Source organism: Epinephelus moara, chromosome 10 (assembly GCF_006386435.1).
Source record: "Epinephelus moara isolate mb chromosome 10, YSFRI_EMoa_1.0, whole genome shotgun sequence".
NCBI lineage: Eukaryota > Metazoa > Chordata > Actinopteri > Perciformes > Serranidae > Epinephelus > Epinephelus moara.
Window position 1 is genome coordinate 28,253,150 of NC_065515.1, and position 22,303 is coordinate 28,275,452.

The following is a 22,303-nucleotide window of genomic DNA, read 5'->3' on the forward strand; positions in this document are numbered from 1 at the left end:
AAAAAAAAAAAAAAAAAAAAATTCCCCTCCACAGCTGGTGGGGCAGATCACACCACAGATCCACAGATCACAGATCACAGCCTAAAAAATGACAGTCAACCATAATGCATTGAAATAGATTTAGAAATAACAGCACAGCTTCATAAATTGTATTTTATAAAATAACAAACGCATATCAACAGTTTAACTCCTTTTTATGCAACATATATTTTAATGTTGAAATACATACACCTACAACAACCTAAAACATATTGTACATCTTATGATGTGTTATTATTAGTTTCTCTCCACCAGACCCTGTAAGTGCTAAAGTGACTGTTAACAATGAGCCTTTAAAGAGCAAAATGTCTCCAGTGTGTCCTCCAAATCATCTGCTGGATTAATTTATGCTAATCAGTGCCAGTATTTCAACATATCAGAAATAGTATCACATGACAGAGTAAACAAGGTGAACAGCTTCATCTAGTGTTTTAATGTATTATTCCGCTGCACACATGGTCCTCCTCAGATTCATGATAAACAACAGTAGCTCTCTACTGCCATCAAGTGTTAGAAAAATAAACTGGCACCTTGTGGTTGAAAATCTGAGGATATCCCTTTCTGCTCTATCGCACTCACCACAAACAAGGTGCTCCTTGTTCAGTGTAGATGAACAACCTCTGTGATTTTCGGATAAAGTTATTATTGTTATTAAATTATCAATAATTATGGGATTCGTTGTAGGATTCAATGTGAGTCTTGTGAGACTTGTATAGTAGTATAGAAGTGTATATTTCTTAACTGCACTAAAACACAGTGAGATGTTACACAAAAACTGCACAGGTCTATTTTTGTACTTACTGTACATCAATACTTTACATATGATTATTTACGCAATTACAAAAGAACTCGATATTTTCAGCAGTTGCAAATTTTCCAGGGGTCCACATAAAGTAATGCAAACACTGACAGCACACAGACATAACGCACACATACAAATGTAGACTGACACTATCAGTTTAGCCCAAAATAACATACTGGAAATCAAAGTAATCAAAATATCACTTAAACAAAATTACATATTTTAAATAAAAGCAAGGAAATAAAAATTATGTACAGAGGTTATCAAACAAAGTAGTGGGTTGAGATCCCATAAGAAAACATCATAGCATTATTGATTTTGTGCGGTCCCTCTCATCAGTTACAGTTTGAGTGTTTTTTTTAAATAAATATTTGCTTCTTACTTGTGTAATTTGTGTAGGAACTAATATTCATTGGCATTTTTAAGTTGATTTGTTTTAGGCTTAGGGAGTACAAGATGACCCATGGTGACCTGTGTAATATGGTGATTATACAACAGATCTGTCTGTTCAGTTTACCATCTAGGATTGCATTTCTAGTAAATGTGAGAAGACTGTTGGTAAATTTCTCCTCAGCAGTATACCGTGCCAGACTGTGGTGCATCTTTGCGACATTAGTTCTTTCAGTGCTATTTTATGCGAGCTGGAGCTTCAAAATATACATTTTTTGCAGCACCCTAGATGAGAAAGCGATTGTCTCTTGAATTGATAGTGTTACACTGGAGGAGACCTTTCTCATGATTGTAATACCCTGCCCCATTTTTTCAACAATAATGTTAATATGGTCCAACAATGTTAAGCAATCATCAATTAAAAAGCCAGGTGGTGCTGGGGTCAATACTAATAAATGAAAACTGCCTCTGCTGATGCTGTCGACCTTCTTCTCATGTCTCCTTCCTGTGTGAACACTAGCTGTTCCTCTCCAAACTCTACTGCTCCCAAACTGATGCGTCGACCTGTCTGCATCCCTGTACTACTATGACATGTCTCAGCTGCCTCTCCACTCTCTGACTTGATCCTTCGACCACTCTTCCTGACACCCATCACTACTCCTGGGCCATGAGAAAATGTCCATGTCTTTACTCCCTGGTTATCCTCCATCACTCTGTTGCCTCTTCTTCTACCCAGACTGAAAGTCCCAGCAGTGTTTCCCCCGTGCAGATACACGGGGGAATTACCCTGCAGGTTGCTGACAGGCCCATCAGCCAGAAGCACTGTGTTCTGAAGTTGTGGTTGGACTATGTAATGCATTGGCTGCATCATAGGGGTGGTGGTGTAGTAGACTGGCTGCTGCTGTAGTACAAGCATCTGAGCCACAGAGGGCATCATGGCTGTGGTAACAGGACTAATATGGGGTGAATGAGGCATGTGTGAAAACTGGCTGTAAATGCTGCCACAAGCTGTTCCATCAAAGCCTGTGACACTCGTGGATTTTTTCCCATGGGTGCTGCTGGTGGATTTCCTGCTTAAACTTGGGACACTGGTTGTTTTTTGCCTATGCGTGCTGCTGGTGGAGGTCCTACTTAAGCCGATGTCACTGGTGGGTGACTGGGTGATGCTGACATTTTGGGTTTGCTCTTGGATCTTGCCATGGATGCTGGGTGGTTTACTCTCCAATAAGGGCGCAGCAATGTGGTCAACTTTATCCACCTGCTGGGTGACAAAACTTAGAGGTGTCGGAGGTCGAGGAGGAGAACAGATGTCAGCCAGCTTCTTGAACTTCAGCCTGAGGTCATCAAGGAAGTGCTGGTCTTTGTCAGAGTCTGGGAGGCTGCAGCTGCTCACTGAGCCAGCAGGGGAGCCCTGGCCCTCATACTCATACTCAAGCACACAATCTCTTGCTGCTTGATTTTTTGCAGCACATCTTGCTTTCTGCAACATATTTAGACAGAGACAATGAAAGACATGTTACTCCAGCACAGCTTAAATAATCTGCACACTGAAAGTTGTTTGACACAAAGCATTTTGTCTGAAAAGTTCACATAACATTTATAGAAACAGATTTTGTGGGTTTTTATGAATGCTTGCACACGTGTGAAACATGAGGGTTCACTGTCATTGTTCATTCATTTGACATTAGTTTAGAGCATCCAGCAGAGGAGGCTGGTCCACAGAGGCAGATGAGGTTGCTCCTCCTTTATTGTGAGAGGCAACCAAGGGATCGAAATGTAAAAAAAAAAAAAAGGAGTAACTGGCTTGAATAAAGCATTAACTAATCCCGGTGTCATTTATTAAATATGTTTTCTCTCTTCTGAAAATATCCACTATTACAATTCTGATTTAAGTAAGCCAACAGCGACATCTGCAGGGCAAGCAAGAAGGGGAAGGGCAGCCTGTGTGAAGTGGTGGTGTGATAGGCGTTTCTAGCCCATTTTTGGGGGTGCTGAAGCACCCCTAAATTGAATCCCAGCACCCCCAAAATTTGAGAGATTTTTTTATTTTATTTTTTTTCTTACTGTATGTCCTTTTTAACAAGCTAGAAAAGTGTCAAAACCATACAGTACTTGGTTGAAACGTAATATTTTAACAACAAAAATACAAAAATACAGCAGCAGCACCCCCCCCCCACCCCGCCTCAAAAATGGTTTGATCCACCCCATCGCTCCCACCTTTCCCCGACTCGGGTTCTGAGTGCTCTATCTGCACAGAGCAATGCGCTGCCTTCCAGAGTGGTGTAGTGGTGTAAGTACCTGGCTTAAACCAGGATATTTCCTAACTTCTACCATTCAATACCAACACATTATTATCATTACCAGTCCTCATTTTTGCTGCATTTAATCGTAGGTCACTGTTTATGTTGTTAGGTAGATGTTAGCTGACGTTTTTTCTAGCTAGGAAACGTCACAGGTGGTTAGTACCACTGTCCTCTGTTTGAATTGGAATGAGAGGAGCTAGCTGTTGTGTCATGTGCATGTGTTAATATTAACCCTATGGGCCTGAACGACGCATAGTGCGTCCAAATTCACACCTGTTCTTCTCTATAGTTTTACTCCGCGACCGTGCGTCATAGGGAGAAGCCACGCATATCACATGAAACAGCAGAACTGTAGCTTTCCGATAAGACCAAGCACTTGTTAGTGCAATGTTTTCACAGCGAAAAAAAAAAGATAAAGTTACACTAAAATTATGTATAACAAAGCTTTCATACAGCTTTGCACACACATTACTCTTGGATGGATTACTCACAAATGCATTGTGCTGTCATCCCATCATGCTATAAATCCAGATCAATTGTCTACAAAATAAAAACCTGACGAATTTCTTTACAATCCATTATACAGATCTTGTTATCAGTCACTTCATATAGTGAGGAATATCGTATCTTACCACGTCTTAGGCTTGCGTGTGTTTCTCCCTGTCTATCCACATTTGTAGTCCAGCTTTCAAGATGCAAATATCTCCATATTGTCCAGTTGACACTCCATCAAACTTTGTATGACAAGACCAGCGCACTTCATCTTTGCGCTTTTATAACTCTTATTAGATATAAAACGCATTGTTTGGTTATTTGCCTTTTTTGCCCCAAAAAGTGTTGTGCTTTTCTTTCACAAATGTGGGAATGAAATTGCGTTAAAATGTACAAAACAGTGAAATTTATCTTGCCAGGCTGGGCAGCTCTCTGGGTGCTCAGCACCCCTAAACCTCTGATCCTAGAATCGCCCCTGTGTGGGGCAGAGGAGGATGGGCTCCTGCTGTCCTCTGTAGGGCGGGTTTTGTTAAATCAGTGTGTATATGTACTTTTTTCCCCATGCTATTCTGTGATTGACCAAAATATGTAAAATGATACTCAAAGGGAGGACGTTCTCCCTGACCAATCAACAACCAGAATACAATATTAATATCATGCTGGTCCAGTGATACTCTCCAAACATCATCCTCAGTTCTCGTCCACTGTATTGTATGTGAGTACAATAGAAGCAATAGGTTTATACAGTGCCATATTAGAAAAGAAATAACGAGCAAATTGCAAACTTTTTTTTAAACATATCGCTAAAAAATACATTTTTAGGCCTTTTCAGCACAGTTCAAATTTCCTTTGATACCCTATTTTCATCGAGCAGTAGCCAGCCTTGTTAGCCCACGAAACGGTTAGCTTGTTGTAGCAGCCCTGAAGGACCATTAACATAATGGTGAGAATGGATTTCCGTGTGTTCTCCAAATAAAGTGAATTTGATCATCTGAATAAACTGTTAATAAACTGTTTTTGTCAACCAATCTGACTTTGATGTACAACCATGTCGCCAAGTTCCTGCATCCCAGCAATGACTTTGGTTACTTTAGTATTACTAACAATGACAGAACTATTGAAGATAAGAGTTACAATAAAGCAGCATCAGGCCGATGGTCCCTCACCTGAGAGTAGTACTGATGCAAGAAAACATCAGAGAGGGCAATGTCATCCATGCTGTCAAACCGTAACAGTTCCTCCTCCATCGAGTAAAACTCTGTCCGGGTCTCTCTGGATTCTCCAAAGCTGCTCTCCCAGTTTCTGCTATCAGCCCCATACCTCGACGTGTAGGTTTTGTTGGCAGAGCCCATCTGAAGATTCCCTAAGGTAGCTGTTGTGTTTGCTTTGGTGTTGGAAGCTCCATTGCTGGCTGATAATTTAGCTACGGCAGCAGACTTTGTCTGGACTGGAGAGCTAAGCAGAGGGACCTCCTGGAACACATAAGGACAGGAAGTGAATAGACATATTTATTTTTGTGCTGCAGTAGGTCGTTGAACCAAGTGTCTGACCTAGCACATTTGGTGCTCTAGACAAGCAGTGCAAATCTTTAAGTATCTTACCACTTACACTCTTCCTTCAGGAAAACAAACAGGATGACCTTAGGTTGCATATGTCTTGTATGTATGCTTCAACGTTCACTGGCCTAATGTCCGCATACAGATGTAAACACTAAACTGATAACTGCTTCCTTACACCCCATAATTTAAATCACAGTTTCAATATACAGACATGTTCAAATCTTTAGATCACTGAGCCCAAGTCACTTCTTGTTTTACTTTTTTTTTTTCAGTCAGTGAAGTAAATCAGTTATGTCAGTTACACATCGATATTTATTTAGAGGTTGCTGACATCAGCTGACATTAGCCACGTTAAGTTACTGGTCATACCAGTAAGGCTATAACGATACGTTCCCTGAGTATATTGCAGGGTGTGTTTTCTATTTCTTATGATTTCAACTTTTCATTTGTAAGAAAACAGATGTTTTTTCTTAAAAGGTTTCCATTTGTATTGCTATTAAAGTTACACTCTTGAATCTCTATGCTTCATTCTCTTGGGTGGCACCTATGGCAATAAGCATTAATTGCAGTGTATTTGTTGGCAGACCAAGAAGGCTTTCGCATCGGGACCTGGGCCTGAATCTTGAGTACACTTAACCACAAAGTAAAGTTCATTTGGTAAGTATGAACATTGTGTACTGCACTGTATACTGTTCTGTTTCAGAGTCCACCTGAAAAGGTGGTCTAGAGTAAGGTTAATGTGTAATTGGGTACGGTTCACATTAGGTTTGAAAACCAAATGTGCCAAAACACAGGAGTGGACTATTATTTAGCATGAGTAGCTGTTGTCTAGTAGAGCTGCAAAGCCATTTCACTATGCCGTTGGTCTTGTTGGGCATGGTATGAATTGATCGTAACTAATATGAAAATGCCCTAAGGCTTGGACCAGGCTGGTAAATATATTTACATCAGCTCATTTTTACTTTACTTCTTTTCCCAACACTGTACACTATCAGACAACAGCATACACAACAGCAGTGTCATCTGCGTATTTGAGGTAAGTAGTGATAGGTGATGAACTGGTGCAATCAATGGTGTAATGTGTGGACAAGAATGGGCTTAACACACAACCTTGTGGTGCTCCGGTGTTAGTGATGAATGCAGATGATGTGGTTGTCATGCTCTATCATATGACTTTTTGTTCACCACAATAACAAACTTCAAACAAACACCTTGTCAAGCCTCATGTACAACTAACTCATTTTTAGCACTTTAGCACTGCATGCCTCAGTCTTTGTACTCCTGAGCACAGAATAGTCTGCTTCACACTGTATATTTTACCTTGTTCTCGCCTCGGGCCTCTGTATGATAGACAATCAAGTGTTCTGTGGTATCAAAAGGGAAATCAGAGAAGCTCCCTGATTCTCCTCCACGTGAGCAGGTTATCAGTAAGACACCTACAGCTGAAAAACACAACCACAACAGAAGGCGGAAATATTAAATTTCTAAGGTTCAAAAAATGTTTTCTTGCACACTCAAAGTACCTGCTCAAGAATGATGTGTGGGTCACTCTGAATACACCACAAATCTGACTGTGAACACATTTTAGAGGATCAGTTTCTTTGGTAGAAAGTAGCAAGTAAATTATTAAATATCTGAGACCAGCCCCCTGATGGAGAAGATGTAAAATGTTATATGCTATAACAGTTAACTACTGCAAGTGTAATCCAAAGGAATCCCGCCCATGGATACTGTTTCTTAAGAGATTTTAAATGCTCGTTCTGGTTGAATCACAGTCCTAGATTATATAGGTGTATTATAGGCATAATTCCTGAGTCATGCTAACATAACTCATACTCACCAAGCAGCATCAGAAGTCCCAGGATCAGTGCCCCCACTCCCAGTCTTCCAAATGTAGATGAGGATTCCTTGCGAGAAGCTGTTAGACCATCTATACCTGCTGGTCTGCAGGTCTCTCCTTTCTCACAGGAGCACACATGTAGGTCCAGGTACTGAGGGTCTGGGCAGGCGAGGCCCTGCTGATCCTGGATGATGAAGGCGACCTGGTAGTGACCAGCCCAAAGAAGTTTCAAAGCCCTGAGGGATGCACTGGTACCTAATAGCAAGAAAGAATGAGAGGAGTCTTACTGCTCTAGTACAGGAATAACTAGTGGGTTTTTAGATTTTAATGTTTCCTGTTTTTACTGTTAATGTTCCCTTGGGTCATAAACACTGGTTTTGTCTGGCCAATATAAAAACACTAAATGGAAAGTTCCCCCAACCAAATGCCAACTTATAAACTACCAGGCTTCCCTGCTGAGTTCTGCAAACATTTCTGGATTGTGTTGTAACCCCTTTATAACAGAACAGAAGAATAATTGAGGCACCACAATCATCTCACTCCTCTTAAAACCCAACAAGGACCCCAGCATCAGCATCCAGCCATGGCTCCCTATCACTTCGCAATACAGACACAAAAATCATCAGTAATGAAATTCTCCCTGGATGCAGAGTCATTTGACTAGACAGTGTTGTGCGCCACACTTGAAAGATCTGGCCTTGGGGAATAATTTAAACTTGAGCTTCACCTTGTACCACCACTGACCAACATCACTGAGTTTGACTCTAAGCTGGGGCATTAGGAAAGGATGCGCCACTCACCCCTTCACTATTTTTTTGAAAATGTTCATCAAAACAGTAGGAGCTGCCAGCCACTCTAACCACTGTTATAAACAGGAAGGTAATTAAAGATTAAACCATTTGATACAAAACAATGATCATGCAAACTGGCAATAATAGAAACCAGGTATCGTACCATTTAAAGGTTCAACCCTCCAATCTCCTCGGCTCTCCTCTTCCACAAGGAGGAAGGTGAAAGGGGCTGAATTTGGATCTCCATCTTTATCCACTGCCGTAACATTAATCACCTCAGTGTCTGAGCAGATGTACTCCACGTGGTTGGTCAATGTGGGGCAGTCATCATTCACATCTCCCACCTTCAACGCTATTGTTCCAGTGGCAATCCCAAAACGCCTGTCTGTGGGAATTAGAAAACATAAGTTGTCCACAACAGGAAGTACAAACTTAATGGAATCTAAACTTTTACAGTGAACTGTCTATTAGAAAACTAAAGCAACGTGTCTGAACGAAACTTTTGAAAAATGAAATTTTTCTGCATCCCAAACCATCTTGAGCTCAGCTCTCTAAATTGAAGGCTACACCTGCTATCCATAATCAGAGCTTACCCTCACTCAGACTCAGTATTTCAGCGTAGTAAGTTCCGTTAATCACAGATGGGGACTCTCTGTCGGGGAACTTTTGAAGTCTAATCTCTGCTGTTTCTGGGTCAATCAATAGCCAGTTGTCAGGATCATAGCCTTTAGCATATCTGTGGAAACAATATGCAGCAATGTTTACTCTTTAGATTACAACAGTTAAAGCAGTCACATGTTTAAAGTTACTGGTTATAAAATAATTTCATCAATAATAATTTCTCTGCTGCTGAATTTCACAGAAAATACAAAGAGTTAAATACTAAGCAAATCCTGTGCAATCTATTTAAAGATGTTCTTCTTTACTTTTCTTACTGTCAACAAAAAAGACAAAATCTACATATTAGTCCATCTCTTTCTGACTTTCTGCCTGTGGCCATCAGCAATAAACTCATTGGGTCCTAGTGACAATGTAGAGCTTTGAAAACACCTCACAGATATCTTTTCATTTTTAGCTACATGCGTGGCATGGGATGACAATATCTGTCTGTTTGTCTGTCTGTCTGTCTACCACTTTGGTCCAGACTGAAATATTTTGACAACCACTGGATGGAAAGGCATTCAGTTTGGTACAGACATTCATGGTGCCCAGAGGATTAATTCATTGACTCAGATGATCCTCTGACTTTTCCTCAAGTGGCACCAAAAGGAACACACTTCACTGTTGGATAGATCACCATGTAATGTTTGTGGGTTTTGGGAACTTTGGCAATCCGCTGACTTTTCATTTAGCACCATCATCAGATTGAAATTTTAATTTGTCCACTATTTTGGGTTATGTATCCAACAGTTTGGTTTTATTCACAATAAGCATTACAGCCTCACAGAGCGGGGCCGTGCACATGCCGCATTTTTCTTTAAATCCATTTTTTTTAAATGAAGACACTTGGCAGCGGTGTACACACGTTCACAAGCACCTATTTTTCAGGGCACGACAGCTGCACCCTGAGATAAACTGAGTTCAACTTTTGGAATGCAGCAGCACAAGGAACAACCAATCACAGCCGATGGACATCTTTCCCTTCATCCGTAAATATTAGTCTGTGATAAATATGAGGAAGAACCATAAGTGCTATATCGTAGGCAACTGGACTTGCTTGCATTTCTTGAAAACGTTTTGCTTCTCATCCAAGAAGCTTCTTCAGTTCAGTGCAGTGCAGCACTGCACTGAACTGATTACCATGACCTGGATGACTGACAATCTTCACCGATATGAGGAAGAAGTTGATCATTTTAATGCAGGGCTACCAGAACTTTACATCTGTCCCACGGACAACAGACCTACACACAAACAACGCCTGGAAGAAGATCAGCTCTGCACTCAGGATTTCAGGTAAATGGGCTATGATCTGATGATGATACAGTTAAGGTTACTTAGCAACCTCAGACGCAACCTGCCACCACGCTCTTGAAATCTGGCACAGAAAAGACACAAGAGTAGCACCAAGCGCCTGACCACGCGTTTTCCAGTTGGTTTCAGTCCCAGCATGTGCTCCCCCTATGGTGGCTGTTAAATAAACTGTGATTTTTATCAAATGTTAAAAACATGTCACTGAGTGCAACAATGTGGCTTACTGATGTGTTTTAATGGAACTCTATGGCACACAGGAAGAAGATATACCAGTATAAGGCTTTGGTACACATGCACACAATAGTTGTCAGTAGATACATTCATCGTTGGTTTTAGTCTTTTAATGGATTGGATGACAAGAAGAAAAATATTGAGTATTTTCTATTCTGACCAGAATGCCAAACAGAATTCACAACATAGAAGCCAGGATGTCCACATTATAATCTGAGATGTTTTATGAAAAATAATTTATAGAGCCTCTAAGTTAAAAGTAAAGTAAATTCATCTCACTGAACATTTTCTGCAGGCTTTCCGGTGTCAGGGTCAGTGGCTGCAAAGACACCAATCACTTCCATCAATGGATTTTCCTCTGGGTTCTCCGAAACAGAGACAGGCTTTACTCGGGGTTTAAACACGACCCCCTCAGGTTCATTCAGCACTGCGATGTTCACTGGGTAAAGTTTGCCTTTGATTGGCCTCTTTTTATTGGACTGGTTTGTAACTGTGCTACCAGCTCCTGCCCCAGTCCCTGCTCCTGCCCCAGTTGCCATGTCAATAGATACGCCTCCTCCTCCCCCTCCTCCTGCTCCGCCACCCCCTGCTCCTCCTCCTCCTCCTCCTCCTCCTCCTCCTCCTCCTCCTCCACCACCACCTCCTCCTCCTTGACCATCGCCATCATCGTCTCCATCTCCTATAGCTGGGGCAACATTGGATACTACCACTCCGAGCTTTATATCAGGATTTTCCTCAAAATCAACAGGCTGGAAGGGAAAACAGAACAAAGCCACATCAGTTTACTCTCACAGGTCACTGTTTAACATGAATACATTGTTCATAAACCACAAACTGTTGCCCACATATGACTGAAAAGTTATTTACACATTTCTTGACATGTTGTTTAGTCATCAGGCATTAAAAGACAAAACAGCAATATATGCCAAACATAGACTGACAAAGCTACTGGATGTCTTTAAGTCTTTCAATTTTAGTACCAGACATGTTTTTATAACAAACTTGAAGCTTGTGCATTCATACATTTCTAATTACAGTAATTACATGTTAGTTATTTTCTATGAAGCTGTGGAGAGAAACCATCATTGATTAGGAGGTGGACAGACCTCTCTGGTAGAAAATACATTCTTAAATCCAGACACATGCTGTTGATGAGATAGTATGCAATATGTGTATTATAAAATATGCAGATAACTACAGTCAAAATGACTCCTTGCGGCACATTACCTCTTTAACGTCCCATCTTACCATACAACTAATAATGCTAGAGCATTTCATTTCTAACTCGCATACTGCATTGAGGATGTTCAGGTGCTGTGATACAGACAGATTTACCTTTTCAAGCATCAGAACACCTTCATTGGTTTTGGGATCAGTCTTAATGCTGAATATTCCATCTTCATTTCCAGTGACAATATCAAAAACAGCCAGCCAGTTGTCACTTTTCTCTTCATCATCATCCAGCACTTTGAATCTCATGACCTCCACTTGGGCTGTGTTCTCCATAATGCTGCCTGCATACTAAACAAGAAATAATTTTCATTTTACTCTTGTCACTTGAATAGCTTTATGAGATAGTTTAACATCTGGGGAAATCTACTCTTTTGCTTTGTGGGGTAAAGAGATGAGAAGACCAGTGTGACTTTCACATCTTTTAGATATAAACAAGTTAGCTTAGCACAAAAGCTGTAAACGGGCATACCTCTATCATGGATTAAAGTAGTAGTTTAACTTCAATTGCAGCTTGCTGGTGGTTCAACCTTATTTATAGTGATTTGAGCAGTTTGAGTAACTAAATTACCATTTTTCCATGTTCTGTGTAGTTATCTACAAAATCTACAATTAAATTTGGGACATAGAATGAAAGATTATTATCAAAGTTGTTACATGCTATTTTAGAAGTTACCTCACTATCTGAGTAATCTTGCTTGGTGCAGTACCCCCACCTGGACTCTAGTCTCTGAAGACAGGTGTCTGACTGGTGGACATTGTATACAAAACCAGAGTTAACATTCCTGCACATTCATCTGAATAATGGAGTATTTATCTATTTTCATTTTTTATTTTTTTTTAATGATTCATGAACAAGTGGGCACTTTTGACAGTAAACTCAATTGATCGGCTTTGTTTTTTTGCTGGTACGCAACTGTTTTTGTATTACAGTTTGTTATAAATTTGAGTCATGTACGTTGTCAATTTGTTTTTAACAAAGTAATTTGAGCTGCTACATCTAAGTAGCTTTAGCTTACCAAAATAGATTTCTCCCTTGTGTAGATTTGCTCAGTTTCTTCCAGTGCGCCATAACTGGTAGCTTGTAAAGCTACTATATGTATACTTTCACAGTAACTTCCCCACACCGGCCCTGCAGCACCCTTACAGCTCAAGCTTTACCATTTTATATTGATAATTTACACAAAAAGTTGCCCGGCAACCAGCAGAGACACCCCAAAGTTACTGCTTCCAACCAAAGGATATTCAATATAAACCCCGTAACTGAGCAAATTATCATTTTCACACTTTGCTTACAGATTAAACAAATGGAATATAAGAAGTTCATTACTGAGGTTTTGGTGCAAATGCATAGCCAGGGGGATGAATTGTTAGATTTTAGCCCCACCTCTCCTTAGTAGTTTCATCACCTGAGAGGCAACTATATCTGTCACATCATGAGATTAAAAAAAGTACAGTATCTCCCTCTGAAATGTAATAGTAAAACATATATGATTTATATACATATATAAAGCATATATTACAATAATTTCTATGGAAACAAAGTCACAGTAGGTACCTCGTCTTTTTCCAGCTCGGGTACATTATCATTGATGTCCACTACTTTGACATGAATTGTCCCAGTGCCTGTGTTGCCTCCAGGAGCTCCATCCATATCAGTTCCTTCAACTGTTAAAGTGTAGGAGCTTTGCGTCTGTGGACAACAGAGGGACCAACACAGGTTTATAATTCAATAAGAGAAGAGCTCAACAATCCTATCAACCGTCTACAGATGTATTAAAGTAGATGTAAGGTACATGGTGTTCCCACCACAGTAATGCCTCTGACCTCTCTGTCTAAGGTGTTTTCTTTGACGTAGATGGATCCAGTTTCTCTGTCTATGTAGAAGACGTTTCGGCCATCAGAGGGCTCCTGCTTCACAAGGCTGTAGGCGATCTTTGAATGGGAACAGTTGGCCTTGTCTGCATCTGTAGCTGTAATCCTACCAACCAGAGTCCCTGAACAAGAAACGGGAAGTCTACATTTAGTAAATTGATAGATAACATTATCGTAATATTCTGCTATCTTGCCATGAGGACTGTCCCTAAAACAGAATTTTCAGAGTGGACTAAGATATGGCATTTTTTGAATGATACATTGAGTCTGAAACATGTGTGTGCAGTGATGTAGTGTACTACTTAGGTAGATGGGCAGGTGATCGTGGAAGTGGGTATACTCTTCTATCCCAGTGACATTTTGGCTGATACTGTAGGTGGGTATACTGTAAAGGCCTGAAAAGAAAACTGGTATACCCATGTATACACTCCACTACACCACTGTGTGTGTGTGTGTGTGTGTGTGTGTGTGTGTGTGTGTGTGTGTGTATATGTGTGTCAAAGTGTGATCTGGTCATAGTTCAGTTACAGAATCCTAGTGCACTACAGAGCACCTCTTCTAGGCAAGGGTGCACTTGATTGTGATATGGCTGTGCCGCTGGGGTCACAAAAATAGAGTGGTAGCCTATGGTGTCCTCTTGTGTGCACAGAGCAGCAACTAACAATTGTCTTGTGTATGGAGCTATAGGACAATGACAGTAAATTTTGGCTTTGAAAAAAAAAAAGCGCCATCATAAACAAAACTTGAACTGAAAAAGGAAATATTGGCATGGAAAAAATATATTTTATTTAGCTTTGCCATTTTTTGCATTCTTGCTGGAACAAGCGCTAACAGTTACTAACATGTCATAAAAACTGTTTCCATAAATGTGGAGTAATGCCAGAGACCTGACGCAGTCGGGCTAGCTGCTGTTTAATTTTTGATGCACGTGTGTACTTGCAGTATGGTACCAGTGTTTAGAGCGTCCCAAAAGGACAAAAAAAAGGCTAAAATTTCAGCAATCATGTCTCACACTTTATAAACAAAATATAAACAACATATTTCACATCATATCTCAAATATTTAACCTCCTTACAATGTCCACACATGTCTAATAATTATGGGTGCTGCTTTTATATTGTAGGCTTTCATTTGTCAGCCCATGTGAGGATTTAGTCAGGTTAGATCAGTGAGTCTGAAGGACAGGGCTGTGACATGGAACTGGTCTCTGCACCTTACTGAGCCTGAACACTGCATTAGCATTACAGGGGAACCTTTTTGATCGCACTTAAAAGGACATCAACGTTGTGGCCACAGTTCACTAGTCTGCGCCCTTTGAGTATAAGCTGTTGTTCAATGTCACTTAGATGGCACAAACCATGGGGATATTATAAAAGAACTGCACGTATACAGACAATAACAGCAAAACAAATGGTGATAAACCTGTTCTAGAAAACCAGTCACAACAATGGACAGTGTCAGGATGGGAGGGGGGGGAGAGAGAGAGACAGAGCGATAGGGGAAGATAGAGAGCAAGACATCAAGAATATTTCCATTACAGGGAATGGTGTAACCATAACAACATGAGTATTTGGTTTGAATGTTTCACTCAGAGTACAGTATAGGCTAATTTCAGTGAAGAGCTGAAACAAGCTGATACTGTCAGACAGAGTGTTTTTCCACCTGTCATGGCTCTGGGAGATCTGAACAAAGACCTGCTATGCTCCACAAGAATGTTTGATATCAGGCAAGGTGGGTCAATTTGTGGAAAACTCCTTCCTAAACAGCTGCACTAAGCATACCCTCAGACTGCCTGATAAAACTGCCCTGGACCCTTCTCATGTCCTACGTAAGGAGTACCAACGTCTGCCCTCTAGGACGCACTTAAGGGTGCCAGGCTACATAAAGAGTCAGAACACACTCATGTTTCTCACTCTGTAACACCACTCAACCAATCAAAGAGGAGCACATTGAGGTGACAGAAAATGTGTTTTACCTGGTGGACTGGACTCTTGGACCGTAGCTGGAGGTACGGGGACAAAAACAGGTGGATTATCATTGTCGTCTTCCACATCAAATCTCAGGTCTATTCTGTTTTCGGCCGTACTGCCGTTACTAAATGTGGCCACACCTGTCAGCTGAATAAACACACACACACACACACACACACACACACACACACACACGCATCTTTAAATGGGATTTCACTGGATTTTCATGGCTCCATGTCAGAGCAGAGCAGTGGCAAAGAAAACATTAAGATATACTCAAAATAAAAAATGCTCCAAAACAGGTGAAAGTCCTGAATTGCAATTCTTAAATAAGTATACAAAAGGAAGTTAGCAGTTACACTGACTAAAACTTACAAAGTTAGGTAGAATTATAATCAATACTGATGTATTGTGTATGCTGTCATTTATGTTCAGTCTCACACAGGCTCCAGCGTCTACTGGACTCTGTGGGTAATTCCTTTCTCTAATCACATGCACACATTTGCCCACTGTAATTTGCATCAAAGTAGCCTGCCAATCAGGATGTGTCAATCTGAATGCGTGCAAACACCAAAGTATAAAAGGCAGAAGACAACACTGTCTACCATCCTGTTCTCTTAAGCGACAGCGATGATAAGCTTTTTTTAAGGATGGAGCCGCTGCTTCAGGAACCCCATCAGTGCCTTGGCTTACACCATGTGGAGAGCGGTGTTCAGCAGCCATCACCCTGTGAGGCCTGCTGGGCTCTGCCCCAAGTTTAGACGCCATGCAATGTGTCAGTGCAGTGACAATGAACCAGAGCTTGAGATCAATGACTCTGAGACCCCAATCCTACCCAGGCTGGTAAGTCATCTTTGTTATGGTCCAGCTCATCCAGCTCGCATGGTTTTTGTCCAGGTGTTGCCTCTGCAGTGGGCTGTGTGATGTCTAGCCACAGTTGGCTCCTGTCACATGTGGGTGGGACTTGCTCCCCAGAAAGGACCAGGATAATCTCCAGGCATCCCCCATCCTAACAGCAGGACTTTTCAGATCGACCTCATCGGTCACACAGTGCTTCAGTCGGCTACAGGAGGAGAGCTACCATCTGCCCCTTGCATTATTTTCATTATTATTATTATTATTATTATTATCATAGCACTTTTTCAAAGGTGCTGCGTCCAGTCATGAGCACTTTACTCTCAGTATATGTTGTCAGAAGACACACGTCACCTGATATAACAGCTCTGCATAACATATAGAAAGAATACACTATGTCTTTTTCTCCCTCACCAATCTCCATGGGAGAAGAGAGGAATTAAACACAATGACACACTTTCAGCTGCTGCATTTTTTATGGGAAAGCCACGGTGATGCATGATGGCCCAGCCCTGAACCATGCTTCAGTTCTGGAGGACTCTGTCTTAGCAGGTGGGTATGATAGGCACGTTGTCCACTCTGGGTCAACCTCTCAGACAGGCTCAGGAGAGCTGCACTGTTTGTGCAGGTTGTGCGGACCATACAGTTGGCAAGAGTGGGATCCCCAACTGGCTGCTACAAGGCAACATGGTTAGGGTTCCAACACTGGTGCAAGGAAAGGAGGCTAGACCCCCTGTCGTGTGCAGGTGGTTCTATTGTTTCTTTTTTGAAGTGTTTGATGGGTGGAGGGCTGTTTCATGTCACTATTAAAGTGTACAGAGCAGCCGTTTATTCCTGCCACAAGGGTTTTGGCAACTGGTCTTTGCCCACCCTCTTGGTGATTCTTGCAGGGGTTTAGGAGACAACAACTGATGAAGGGTGCCTTCTCCCTGCAATGGGACTTGCCATTGATGCTCAAGCAAAAATGGAATATACAATGCAGAATATTTCTCTTGAGAAAGACTCTGGAGCTTTGCTAACATCTCTATGCTTTCACTCACTACCAGTTGTCTGAGTTTAGTGTTGTATGCCTGTGTGTCTCATTCTGATATAAATCTATTCATCTCCTTCTGCCATCAACAACTGCTGATGTTAATTTGCTGCCATGTGAAGCTACAATGAGTAGAATGGTAAAGTGTTGGACTGAAAGATGTGTAATAAGCTGTGTGCTGAGTTGTGTCCTCACAATGTAGGTTTCTCTCTCCTCTCGGTCCAGTGTTCCTCGGACATACACAAGTCCAGAAATGTCATCCACAACAAACAGGTTTACTGGTTCTTTACTGGCCCCGGGACCCAGCAGAGTGTAGTGCAGGTTCCGCTCTGAATCCCAGTCTGACCTGATCTGAAAATTATCATAACAATCATTACAACAATGAAGCCATTTAAAAGATATCACAATACAATCAATGCTGTCTTTCACACATGGTCAAATAGTGATTTAATCCAAACGTCACTAAAACCTCTACAAGACTCAAAGTATGACCTTCTGCTTCCAGAGCTCAAAGTGACTTAAAACTAAAGTGAGGCATACTGTTTATCACCACAACACATAGAGAAAAAATGGGTGTAGATTTTTAACTGAAGCTAAAACTGTTGCACATGGTAATACCACTGATAACTTCTTAAGAAGACCTCCAATGTCTTCACCTTTATCATTTAAACAAAACCACAAACATAATCTGCTCACAGTCCAAGAGTTTTGATTTCAACATAAACATCTGACCTTTTTAAATTAAGAGTAATTGAATATTATTATTTTGTGCCCTGACGATCTAAAGTGATGATCGATAAGGGGACTTTAATTGCACCAGCTCCACTCACTACTGAATGAACATGCACACACTAGTGTAACCTAGGTTACTAAAAGCCCTTTAAAAATGTGAAAGTTGAATTAAAAAAACCCGCTCTAAGTTAATGAATAAATAAATGAATAATTTAAGTTCATGTTTAATGTGATGTTAAAAATGTTTACAAGGTTAAAAATAGTTGTACTGCTCCTTTAACAATGTAACTGCAACAGCCAATCGATAAGCTTGAGCTCCACATAGCGGATAGTCAGAGACAGCAGAGAGAGAAACGAGCACAGCGATTCTGTTTATCGAGGAGGAATAAAAGATAAAAGAAGGAGAAAACTGATAGATTTGAATGATTTGGATGCTGTAACCATCGTTCTTTCCAAGTTTTTGGACAATTTGCTTTACTTTTTCACGGTTTCCATGCCGAGGATTTTATGTTGTTGGGTTGACAGGGACTTGGTGAGTTGATTGTTTCTTTTGCTGTGTCATCGGTTGGGTACTTGTTTGCTTGTAAACCATTCAATTTATCTCTTTATAACCAAGTTATGGTGGAAACGCTAAGCTGTGAATCCTGTGTTTGTAAATGTTGTTGGAAATTGAAGCAGAAGCTACATGTAACAAGCTAATATGGCGTCAGCTATGTAGTAATCTGATTACTCCGCCATTATGCGGTGTGTGTGTGTGTGTGTGTGAAACGTATCCTAAAGCCTGTATTTTAGCGGTAGAAGTTTTCAGTTGAGCTAATTAGCAGGAAGATGATTTAATTATTTTTTGTGTATAACGTTATTGCACTGTTAAACAACAGGCCAGTTTTTTCGGGTTGAAGACTAAAAGTCCATTCTCATTGAGGGCGAAAATTTGTGCGGATTATTCTCGCGGAAAAATATAAAAGCTGATTTCATGGGTTCCCAGCAGAATTACACAGCTGGGCCAATGAAATTGTTTGTTTATAGTGACGTTGCGCAGACCCGGGAGAGTCCGAAATCCAGCCAGGCAGGACAGTATGGGAGAAAGGTTGATAAACCTCGTTTCGGGATGATTTTATGAACAATGAATTAAAGGACAACGTCTGGCAGTCCATTGTCCAGCTTGGTGGCTGCGGTGAGAGTGGTAAGTGCTAAAGAAAGTTGATGTTGACGCTTGTTAAACGTTAGCTTGCTAGCTCGCTGCTGCTGCTGCTACTCTCGTCCATGTTCACCCACACCCGTTCACACTGCGCGGAATTGGAACACAACAACGCGAAATTCCGCACCGTGTCCGTACCGCGCCTGTGTGTATGGTTTGAGCGTGGAAAAGTGCTGCGTGAATATTCTGCAAATCCATATCGCGGCAGTGAGAATGAACCTTTAGTCAGCATTGCATTCCCACGCTGTGGAAACAAGATGGCGAGCCACCCACAGGAGGAATCGTTGGATCAACAGCGTTTTCAGTGAACTTCACCCCAAAGATAAGGACAATGCTCTGTTTGCCCGGAAAAGTGGTAGGACTGGGATATTTGCTCCACTGATTGCTGCAGTGGATATACTGGACTGTTAAAAAGCCTTAACTAAAAGACTATTTTCTTTCTTGTGAAATCTGAATTATTGATTGTGCTCTTGAACAAGTGGATTTTGAGTGTTTGATGTCAAGTTTTATTTTGTATTGAGATATCGATGATGCCGTTTGGTGTGTTACTGTGAACATACTGTTTTTCTGATTAAGGTAAACAAATAACAAAACTGAGAGTAAGAGAAATAACTAGAGTAAGATTAAACCACCTCGAGGTATACTAAAATAGGTTGAAAGAACAGAGTTAACTCAAAAAGGGGAGAAAGGGTTTAACGGAGAGTGTATGTATGTATGTGTAGGGACCTCCCCTCCCACTCACCCTTACATTTAAAACATGGCGGCGCGACCGACGCTTGCGGCGGCCTCTGTGAGCATCAACTCTTTAAATAGTGAAGTGTATTATGGTACCAAATGTATGTTTTTCTATTACTACTAATCTTCTATAAACAAGCCGGCATTTAAATTTACTTCCTGGTCTGTGGTCTTTAACTGCCTGGTCAATTCATTAATTGCTCCTCCTAACCTAGTCTCTGGTCCTATAGAGCTGTTTAGCCTCACAGATGCTACACTAGCGTGTGCGTGCCAAGCACACACTTATGTTGTCGCCCCACATACAGATACAGATACAGAACACAAACACACACACTCCAACCTACACAAATTCTCTCTGTCGTACCCCGATTCCTTACCCCTTTGTTCAGTTTATTTCAGGTCTGCTGCCGAATTATAATGATGCAAGACCTGTCATGCAGGTTTAAGTGTTATTTTACCGGTGAAGTGTTTATTTTTATCGGTGAACTCCTGCATTGAGTCAGCGTGGGAACATTATAGAGAGATGCATAAACACTCAAGCTTTTGGCATGAGGACATGTGCAGTGTTTTTAACCTATGATGTTATTCAAATGATTTTTAAGACATGTTTGTAACACCGCCTCACTGAGAGCTTCAGTTTAGTCAAACACGTGAGGAAGCCCACAGGATTGTTAGCAGTGGTGTTGTCCAATAATCTGGGCCCTTCATCCCTTTAATACATCTTTTAATACAGACTGTACAAGTAACTGAATCAACATGTAAACATATGCATCTGTAGTTGTTATTAGTTGTGTGTTTACAACACATTTAATACACAGTCTGAAATTTCTGCACATTTCAACCTTTTTCATCCCATTCTTACCCTGGCAACATACTGGTTTGGAGGATAGACATAATTCTCAAAAAGCATCTTCGTTGGGACAACCCAGTCTCTCTTCTGGCGTCTGAGTTGTGGGACGCTGGCTGCATCGTCTCCCAAACACCCCCACAGCTGCAGAGAGAAGAGGACATGTGACTGTGGTGTTGCTTCTATACATGTAACTTTTTGTGTCTGTTTTCAGGTCAGTTATTGTTAGGGATGGGTACCGAACCCCGGTATTGAACGAGCCCCGGGGCTACATTCTTCAAGACCGCAGTATTGATAAGCTCTGACCTTAACGGTTCTGCTGTCGGTACTGGAGCAGTCGCCTTTTTTTTTACAAGATAAACCTTATCTTGCACATTTATCTCACCAACTCCGTCAAATATCCGTCATTGTATCATAATTTTCACTATTCTCCCTGAAGACGAGAGATCTGTCTCGCTCACCCTGGCTGCCTGCTGTGTGTGAGTGGAGAGCAGGGGGGCGGGGCTGTTGTTCCAGTGACACACACACACACACACACACACACACACACACAAGACAGCGCATACACCAACTCAAGCTTGTAGCCTACCTTTAGATAGATAATGATGGCGGAGAGAGCCAAACGGTCAAAAGTGTGGCTTTACATTACAAGAGTTGATGCAGACACAGCGCGCTGTCACAAGTGTGACAAATGTTTGCGTGTAAGGGCGGCAGCACTAGTAATTTGTCAAAACACCTTGCGAAAGTGCATCATATTCAGACAGAAAGATGTACAGTGTTTGACTGCTCTAGCACAGCTAGTTCATAAGAGTTAATAACCATTAGCTAGGCCTATTTTGTGACCCTATTTACTAAATAGGGTTTCAGATCTGGGATTTTATTTGTGTATTATTCAGATACTTCTCAATACCAGAATATAACCATAATGATAGCCTGGGCTGGGTGCGTGGGATTTCCCCCCCTCTGGTCTATATATCCGTAGTGATTAATGTTACATCACCATATAAAATACCTAGAATACCTAATATTTTTACTTGTAGGCTAGATTTGTTTATATATGCTACAGTGATTTGTTTTCGAGAGAGCTCTATGTGCGAGCATTTTACTGCATTTGCGACTAAAAATAGTTTTGTACAAGTAAAAGAAATCATTCAGGAGCACGCTGTGCAAGTACAGAGTTCAACCAGCAGCAGGCGAATCCTGTTGGTTGTGGGTTGAACGGGGGTCACAGACACAGACACAGACAGGAATACGTATTCCTGTCAAATGCGGCGGCCATAGTGCTCCGCGGCGCAAGATAACGGCTTACCGGCGACGGAGAAGCCTGACTCCAGGTCCAATATTTTCCTCTATGTTGTTGTTATGACTGCCCAGAAGTAGCCTACCTGAACAGCCGAGCCGAGCCGGTTATGA

General features: G+C 41.3%; 2 protein-coding genes across 2 annotated transcripts in view; both read right to left on the reverse strand.

Moving 5' to 3' along the window:
* Nucleotides 1-9,231, reverse strand: part of LOC126396923 (desmoglein-2-like) — a 20,424-nt gene extending 11,193 nt beyond the window's left edge. Inside the window, exons 1-7 of the mRNA XM_050055297.1 lie at nucleotides 9,200-9,231; nucleotides 8,810-8,952; nucleotides 8,380-8,601; nucleotides 7,426-7,680; nucleotides 6,906-7,027; nucleotides 5,193-5,498; nucleotides 1,717-2,711 (exon numbers count right to left, since the gene is read on the reverse strand). Of these exons, the coding sequence (XP_049911254.1) occupies nucleotides 1,717-2,711; nucleotides 5,193-5,498; nucleotides 6,906-7,027; nucleotides 7,426-7,680; nucleotides 8,380-8,601; nucleotides 8,810-8,952; nucleotides 9,200-9,231 (2,075 nt within the window). The remainder of the gene's footprint in view (nucleotides 1-1,716; nucleotides 2,712-5,192; nucleotides 5,499-6,905; nucleotides 7,028-7,425; nucleotides 7,681-8,379; nucleotides 8,602-8,809; nucleotides 8,953-9,199) is intronic.
* A 988-nt stretch (nucleotides 9,232-10,219) lies between these two features.
* The window catches only part of LOC126396924 (cadherin-4-like), a 46,116-nt gene continuing 34,032 nt past the window's right edge, over nucleotides 10,220-22,303 (reverse strand). Inside the window, exons 3-10 of the mRNA XM_050055298.1 lie at nucleotides 20,906-21,034; nucleotides 17,574-17,729; nucleotides 15,499-15,640; nucleotides 13,476-13,645; nucleotides 13,207-13,341; nucleotides 11,754-11,939; nucleotides 11,059-11,167; nucleotides 10,220-10,251 (exon numbers count right to left, since the gene is read on the reverse strand). Of these exons, the coding sequence (XP_049911255.1) occupies nucleotides 10,220-10,251; nucleotides 11,059-11,167; nucleotides 11,754-11,939; nucleotides 13,207-13,341; nucleotides 13,476-13,645; nucleotides 15,499-15,640; nucleotides 17,574-17,729; nucleotides 20,906-21,034 (1,059 nt within the window). The remainder of the gene's footprint in view (nucleotides 10,252-11,058; nucleotides 11,168-11,753; nucleotides 11,940-13,206; nucleotides 13,342-13,475; nucleotides 13,646-15,498; nucleotides 15,641-17,573; nucleotides 17,730-20,905; nucleotides 21,035-22,303) is intronic.